Source organism: Ptychodera flava, chromosome 15 (genome assembly GCF_041260155.1).
Source record: "Ptychodera flava strain L36383 chromosome 15, AS_Pfla_20210202, whole genome shotgun sequence".
Lineage (NCBI taxonomy): Eukaryota > Metazoa > Hemichordata > Enteropneusta > Ptychoderidae > Ptychodera > Ptychodera flava.
In genome coordinates, this window is record NC_091942.1 from 5,109,294 (window position 1) to 5,118,456 (window position 9,163).

General features: G+C 38.5%; 1 protein-coding gene across 1 annotated transcript in view; it reads left to right on the forward strand.

Moving 5' to 3' along the window:
* The window catches only part of LOC139150977 (polycystin-1-like protein 2), a 55,858-nt gene extending 52,781 nt beyond the window's left edge, over window positions 1-3,077 (forward strand). Inside the window, exon 22 of the mRNA XM_070723467.1 lies at window positions 1,014-3,077. Within this exon, the coding sequence (XP_070579568.1) occupies window positions 1,014-1,309 (296 nt within the window). The 3' untranslated portion in view covers window positions 1,310-3,077. The remainder of the gene's footprint in view (window positions 1-1,013) is intronic.
* The last annotated feature ends 6,086 nt before the right edge of the window (window positions 3,078-9,163 follow it).

The following is a 9,163-nucleotide window of genomic DNA, read 5'->3' on the forward strand; positions in this document are numbered from 1 at the left end:
CAAATTACCCTGCATTTAAAGATATTTTGAAATTAAAATCCCCGCAATCCCTGTGTTAATTATATGGAAACGTGAAATTTGTATTTTCGAAAAACTAAGACAGTAATTTTTTTCTTACCCAAAGGATTGAACTCTTTCAGTTTCGAAGCGCGTGGGTAGTTCAATGTCTTTTGTCTACTTTAAGTATGGTGATTGGTTAGTTATCTACCTGAACATTGGTCTTGCTTACAAGTGCAGTATGAGAATTCGCAAGGGAAGGAATTTCTGGTCGATTAAAAATATCATTGGAGCAATGATATCTGACATCTGCAAGCAGACTGAAAATATAGCTCCATTGGCAATACTGGGGGGGGGGGGCGTTTTATCATATGAAATTGAAGATGTGTAAATTATACACATATCAAAGGGAAAATTACAAATATACATTCTCACTCCTCTCATCATCTAAACCAAATTCCATTTTTTAGATTAAAACAACTTGCCTTTGCGGATGTCAAACGATGAGAAATACTATAAATATACAAAAAACTTATGCGAAAGCCGAGGGGCGACTTTGTCATCTGCTTTTGAAGTACATACTTCCACACTGCATTTTACTGAAATCAAATAGATTATGATGCTTGTGGGTAATTTTTTTTTTTCAGAAAAATGCCCGAGACAGTGTCCTTTGCATTTTGCATGTCGTATCTCCTTATTTCATGAGGTCGGTTATGGTATGTTTTGTTTTGTTTTTGCGTATTCTGTTAATATTGTGTGCGTTGCTCCTTTTAGTAAACATTCTAACGTGTGTGTCAGTTGATGTTACGTGTTCATTTGGCATTGAACTTCGCGTCGAAGTCACATTAACTCTTATATTAGACTAGCTTTGCGAGGCTAATGATTTCGAATCTTTCGAAACAAACTGTGAAAAAATCTGCTGGTTTACACGAATTTGTGAGCGTACATTTTGGTTACTGTTGTAATTTGCTTTTAAAATATAGAAAGTAAGGTAAAACGACTTCTCTCTCATCCAGATTCCGATACTTCAGAACAACTCGATGTCCTTGACCGACTCGATGAGACAATAAAGAAACTTACAGACCAAACTAGACGACTAGCAAAGATACAATTGGAAATTTTCGCTTCTACAGACGAGATGACCAAGCGCATTATTGCGGAGAAACGACGAAAGGGTCGAACGGTTTTTCCCGTCAAGATTTCTTGGCAGCCTGGTGATGACGTTGATATAAATGATGCGTTAGATGGTGGTGAACCATTCATGATGAATTTCGAGAATGAACGTAAAGATTCCGGAATATACTTTAATTAAGTTCTTGTTGAAAAAAAATGCCATAGAGTCATACTGTAATGTTAACTTTTTTGGCAATATTGAAATTTAAAATGTGTGCTTTTTGTTCATAGATTTCACCAATGACATCTTGATTACATTTAGAACATACATGTGTGTTTATTCCCCTGCTTAGGTACCAGTAAATCCAACTAGAAGACTTCATCTTGCCTTACATGGGTATATGACCATAATGTGACCATAATGTCACAACGTTCCTGCGATTTTTATACATATTAATTTCATAATCTAATACGCAGTACGGCTTGTAGTGTAGGGCGTTACCATGTAATATGCATCCTAGATTACCTACTTTCTTCAGCGAAAATTAGGATAATATACTTTTGGCAACCAGTTAGTGTAAATTGCATTCCCAAGTTGGTAACCTGGTGAGCTGCAATTGCCCGTGAAAAGGTCAACGATCGTCTAGCAATGGGTTTGGGCTTAACCATAGTGATGAAGGGGTTGATAGAATAAGTAAAGTGTTTCACGGTAAATGGGAAGAGATGACACTGTACGAAGACAATCAGTAGGTGAAAAATTCTATGCTTTGAAATTAGACTGAACTTAGGCCACAAACATCGTTTTGACCCAAAAGATGAAGCAAAATCATTTTTAATCACCAAACAACTTTTGTCGATCACCTTCCCTCTACAATAAAGCATGCAGAAATGCACATAGACACTTTTTATAGAAATGATTCGTATCGAAGCTTTGTATTGGGATTCTGTATATGTATGCAGTATCATTTGTCTGAATTCCTATCAAATACATGTGTAATATATTGCGTTTCATAGATAGATAGCTAGCTAGCTAGATAGCGTAAAACAACATATAAAATAAATTCTCTACGTTTATCCGTTTTCAAAGAATTCATAAAGTACAAATTGCTGTTCACTGGTAAATACATTTTCATAGTATTTAGAATCAAAAACGTGTGTTGTTCAGTTTGTAAAACGTGTCTAAAACGTTGTATAATAACAATCTAGTTTGTAGATTAAATAACGGTCTTGTCGATTAATCTTTTCAGTAAGCATTCCGTTCCTCTATTTTATCAGAAAGACTTATCTTCGTAATGTGTCGTAAGTTTTACGTTCATAAGCGAATATGAAAGACTTTCCCCAGCATAATCGAACTAATCACAATGAGAAAGCGTAGTTATAGAGAGTTTTTATCATTGTTTAGATCTCATTTTAATAACAAGAAAATATCAAAACCAGCTTCTAGTCAATAAAACTAGATTCAAATGGTTTCGAATTGGCACATTCTTATGATCAATTTTGTAACACATATTTAGCAGAATTTCTAATGTATTCTGTCTTATCATGAATGAATTCAATAGAGACGGATAAAACTGCACAACGCGTTGTTATTGTGTGTATCCATGAACATTGCAGTACAAATTGAGTTTTATTAAGACCTAAAGAGATAACACGGCTATAAAGAAATTGTGTGGCATTATCGTTCATACCGCAGTGTGATAAACCTGTTCAGCCTAGTTTCATGTAAACCGGTCCACACTCGCCGTTGATAACAGTGATTTGGTGTGAAACCATGGTGTTGAAAGGGTCGTGCATCAGCTGATCACATCATGCGATTTTGTGTTCGTTCAACTGTTTTAACACTTGTAAATTTTACAAAGATGTTTTTTTTTGTTTTAGGCATGTAGTTTAGAATCTCTGATCATATCATTCATATGGATCAAGAAGCTATATAACTAATTAAACTATTATCATTACACCTTGTCAAACATTCTTCATTGTCTTTTTGGGGAAAGGGTGCCAACATTTGGATATCAAACCTCTCTATTCTTGATAACTGTATGGCGAGAGTCATTTTATCATTCTCAGAAGTCGCATTCTAGTAGTCATACCTATAACAACCCTATTCAAATTGGTACCTTGATTATATGTCAACTTTCCAAGGTTTTAAAAATGTGAAAGTCATCTATCTACCCTTGTGATGATACTTGCGCATATTCGCTTTGAAACAACCAGAGACCTCTTTGACACTAGCCAGCAGTAAAATCTTTCAGGTATGAGCCACGTAGGTGGAGGCACTGCAATATAGAAGTCAGAGCATGTAGATAACTTTAAAAACGACTTTTGGTCGATGTGGGAGAGAGACATTCAGAGGTCACATATGCTATCTCTAATTTATTAGTTGGTAAAAAAAAATTTAATCAGTTAATTTAATCTGTGTAATCGATAGAATGTTTAAATATACGGTTCCAGTAATTGTCTTGTCTTCTTCTCCTTACAGTTTTAGGGTATTAAAAACATCTTGACCAGAAAAGAGTTTCAAACGATCCATAATGAAATTGCTTTCTTCGCCAAAAAACTCGATTGGGATGGTAAACAATAGCATTTATCAAAATGATACATGTACCATGAAACGGTGGTACCGGTGGTTGTTTCTTCTCGGCATCACCGTCCTCTTTGGCGCACTACCTCAGCCTTGACTGGTTATTCAGTCATCTTTATTTTGATTGTTACTATATCATTATGTCAGGTATTGCGGTTTTTGATACTGCACATTGCCCGGAACTAGACTTACTTCTCTGGATTCACGAAGATTGCGATGTTTATCTTCGGCCGCACCAGCCTTTGGCGCGATGTGGCATTTGTCTCAAGCGCCGATCGTTTTCAAATGATCGCTCGTGATTGTGTCTTCGTGAATTGGTCTTTCAATTCATGTATTACATGTCAGAGGCATGAGAGGTCATTCTCTTTTGTGAAAAAATACAAGAGAGCAGAGACATCGAGGTTGTACAAATGTAGCAGCAGTATAAACATTGTAACATTTCTACGGTACCTATAGGCGGTGACACCCCTCTTTTGACATCCTAACTTGATATATATAATTGAACGGCTCAGCCTCCCAGTTTTTAAGATTCGTGCTAGAAAAAGTAATACGTGTTATAATACCGCTACAGTATTATGACAGTGATTTCTATCAATGATTCTCAGCTTCGATGAATTATTTCTTATGACTTCAACGCGAAGTCCTACTTTTTCAATTGTACGAAATCAAGTAACATATGTTTTCGATGTATGGATATCAAGACACTGTAATCTTCATAACAATTCTGAATTATTCAACTTTTCCTCTGAGCTGGCTCCCTAGCTACAATCAGGCATTCGATATATTGGGCAAGACTAGATAGAAATTGCCGTCAGTATGGTATGGCTGATCGAAAGACGTAAACCAAACCCACGCAATAATTAATGTAATTTGAAACATTTTCAATTCGTCAAAATGGCTATTAAACCATTTCTCGACTTTTTAACTTTTTTTGGTCTGCTAATAAACATTCATTTAATGTGGCTTGATGGTTTTTGGAGTGTTGCCTAATCAAATAAATTAATATCAATAATCAAGCAAACATAAATACACAGATTTACCTATTTTTGTATTGGAAAAAAATATTCATAGTTTCCCCATCATAGACTACCATGTATAGTAAATTAACATTTTCAATGAAATCCAAAAATCCAATTTCTTGTACACACACGCACCAACGTCAAGCAAAGTACATTTACATATATTATCAAACATATATAAATGTACATATGTAGCTCGTTGTGTGGCGGAAAATTGTCAATAGTTTGCCTAACAGACTCTCATGTATTATAATTTGATATTTTTATTGTGAAACACTATATCAGCCACATCATGCCGTCTTATAGTTGGACAAAATATGGTGACCCTCTCGCAAATGCAAGACCCTTAAAAATGCTTGCGTGATAAATTGTAACCCTCCGTCCCCCGTAATTTTCTGTCCGTAACTTACATATCAATTAATCTAAGTGTTATGTAAATTAGCCTATACTGTTTCAGTTATTCCTGGGGAGATACTGCAGTGATTGGGGTGAGTTTTAGAATGTCAGACAAGGGGGAGGGTCATATTTTAGACACAAGGATAGGGAAAGATCACATTCTGCAGTACAGGCTCCCTTAGCGCCCGTAGACGTACAGCCGCTGCCAAAATTCAAATCAACCCATTGCTCACCTAATTTACTACCTCCACAAAATCAACTTCGTTTTCGCTGCAATGAATTGACGTTGACACACAAAGGTGAAGTTTATATCTCCCATAGCATCCGCACTTATTTCATTGACGCTTCACAAGTCGGCTCTGTGGTGCGACCTGCCCTCTTCCCCTCCTTCCGGACACGAAAGTTTATAAGAGCAAAGACTTCACGACGAGACTACTACCATTCCCTACGAAAACGCGATACATTGCTTCCAGAGGTTAAACTGCTGACAATTTTTTGAACAATAAACCTTGCGAAACGATTTTTGAGTGGCCATTGTTTATTACTCTTATGCATGTACTTGATTTACATGGCGCATGATGATCAAAATAGACCTCATTAACTACCCCTTCCTTTACGCAACGAGTTTCTCTTGTCATGCACGTTCTGGTGGCTATTTAATCAGTAGCCCTCAAGTTCGATCCTTGCCGTGATTTTTAAAACTCGCCACTTGCTGGCGCTGAAACAAGCCTCGATCTGATGTCCGTACCACATTGAGAACCAAGATATTCTCCAGATCTTAGAGTGGCCAGGCCAAATGGAGAAAATGTTTGCCATGCTAACTCGACGTACAAACCCGTATGATCAGTGCAATATAGAATCTCCACCCCAATAATGCAGGAAGGACACGGACCTCAGGCAAGGGATGCGTCTAAGCTTGCCCTGGGGCGCTTTTCAGAGTCTGATGGTTGCAGTCTTGTGTACGCAGTACATGAATGATGAATACACTGCACATGCCTCTGGCTTGAAATTTCAGAACATGTCTTGTATCCATTCCAATTCGGTTTGCGGACAAACATGTGTCTTCGAGCATGAAATACTGGTTTGTATCCAATCCAGGTAAGTTAAGGTTATGTGAAGGCAAACCAACTCGAGGCAAAATGAGTGGTTTGTATCCATACAACAAGATAACTGTGTGAATATTGGTCATTTTGGTTTGTTGACAAACTAAAAGGATTCTGAGGGCACTGTGTACTAGAGGCATCATGGGCCAGTGGCTAGAGCAGTGGGCGCACGATCGCAGTGATGTGTGAGTTCGAGCCCCGGCATGGCCATGGTCTTGTGTCCTTTAGCAAGGCACTTTTTTTCCTCATTGCTTCCCCGACACGGAGTGGATAGTACCTGGTAGGACAGTGGTTGTAAAGTGTGCGATTAGCTCTGCTGCGCTGATTGGCCGCACATGTGAGCTGTTGTTTGCTCCCCCATGGAGTTGAGTGGTATCATTATTAGGTCCAGTGACCATGGGTCATAATAATTGTCAAGCACCTTGATCACATGTACTTGTAAATATGTGCGCTATAGAAGAACCACTAGTCTTATCCCGACTCTTATGCAAATAAGAAGAAACACCAAACTACACACATACTATGGGTGATGCGGTGCTTCCTTACTGACTGCAAGCTCCTGCGTTTATTGAAAAAACAGGACTTAAACTAGAAAGCATTTGCAAGTTAAAGCAAACTTCCAGAGACCAGAGCAACGGAAGAAAAGATGACGAAGATTGGTGCAGAATGAAAGAGTGCTTGGGATTTTAATATGCAAGAACGTACCTATAGTGAGAGCTGATAGCGGTTACAACAGAATACAACTAAAAGCAAGGCAGTCCAGGGAATTACAGTACACAGATTACAAATGCCTGCATGTACGGTAAAAACGCAACAGATACATACGGGGACGACAACGCACGGAAATGTATATCAAACGAGAGCAGACATCGGACCTAGGCCGTTGAACTTGAAAACCGAGGCCACATGCATTTTCATTTGATAAGAGTTTTTACCACTGACTAAAACAACTTTCATTGCTATGTCGCTGTTTTCACAAGATATTGACCGTTTGATCTTGGAAAGTTGAGTTGCTTTTACGTGCAGCCAACGCATGCTGGTGCGGTGACAGACAGTTCACTATGCTATGCCTAGCTATGCATGGCAGGGCTGTGTGTTACCGGCGTTAAACGGCCTCCCACCACAGCCCTGCAGACTGATATAGAAAAAACCGCTGGTGGCTCTTCAGAAATACGGCAGGCAGTTTCTCCGCCGAAAACAACCGATTTTGAATGCAAAACTTGCATTGATCTTCGTTTTCTAGCACACCCACCTCGCCTAGGTACACGATGTGCCCAGCCGCGCTTGTAAACTTACACAAAGCCTACTTTTCTCTCTCTATGCGAGGGAAGCGTTCGTATCCGCCGCAATTGTTAATCTCATTCAACCCATGAGCACTCGGGCGAAAACCAGAAGCGTGAGCTGAACCATATGGAAGGCGTATGACGTAACAGTATAGCGCCACGTACGGCAAGTATTTAGAGAACAATAAAAATCAAAAAGCAACATAAAACAAAGCGAAAGAAAGCTAGAGTTATTAATAGCTCAACGCAATATGATAGTTGTGCAATGCAAAATAAAAAATAAATAGATAAACAAACAAGAAATGCCCGTGAAACCCATCCGAGCTGAGCGATGACGTCATAAACGTGTCGCAATGCATTCTGGGTAATGAAGGTAAAATTTGTGTATAGAACGTTCTATGGTAGTGATACCGGAAGTAGAGTAGGAAAGAAAGAAGGAGAGTGAGCAAAAACTAACAGTTCCGGAGCTGGTCTCTGGAACTAACAAGGAAGAGAAGACCAAACAAGGAAACTATGCAAATCGCTAAATAACAAACTACGATGCCGAAAAAACACTCGCTGAACTACAAAAAGAGCATATAGCCGTCCAGGAAAAACCAGAGATAAAACCTAAAATACTAAACAAAATTAGGAAAAACTCTGGAAACCTGTACCCTAATACTATGCTACATATGCTCGCAACAGATGTCGGGTATCATCTTGAAAATTCGGACCAAGATCCTAATGGCAATATTGACATGGCAGAAAAAAAATCGAAAAAAAATAAGAAAATTCATAACTACAGTAGGAAAAAAAATAAACCTTACAATGTCAATGTCGTTCATAACTGCACTAAACATGCACGGAGAGAAGCACTGCTAGACTGAAATCACATAGCTCTCAAAACGTTATAAATAAACCACAACAACAATACAACACATGTACTGAACCGCATTCCAATCACTTGATTGGACCCCGCACTGGCACGTGACATCTTAAGGTGGTTGGCAACACAATAATTTCCCGCTTTACTGCGAATCGCGGGAAATTTCATTTCTTATTAATATACTTATAAAGACATCGTGCATGTTAGCTGTCTCTGAGAACATTCGAATACTAGTACCTACTTTGCTTGTGCTTAATTTATCATCGGAAAGTTACCAAAGACTGATTGGAGAGTTGAAAAACAAGTGGAGGTGGTCATGGGTGTCTCATTTGCAATGTGGCATCAAATAATTGGATATTTCTCTCATCCAATACATTCGCTTCTGGTGAGCTCGTCACCCTTTTCCCTTCGTCACTAGTTTTGTAACGTGCATAGGTTTACTCTCAGTTTACAATCCGATTTCGAGTAAAACCATACTCTACATCGGCCGAATAGTGCTACAGATTCAATTATTATTATCATTATTGCCATTGTTGTTGTTTTAATCGTCAGAATATCAATGCAATAATTAAGATACGCAGTGAAACGTGTATAGAGGTAAACTGTCGATTGAATAATAACGATTAAAGGGCTAATCTCCTCGCCAGTAAATATCTTACTTCGGTCGTTTTCCCCGAAAATCAAGTTGACGCTTATGGTGAGCTCGTCACCCTTTTCCCTTCGTCACTAGTTATGTAACGTGCATAAGTTTACTCTCAGTTTATAATTCCATTTCGAGTACAACGTGAAAAGGCGTGTACTACCTA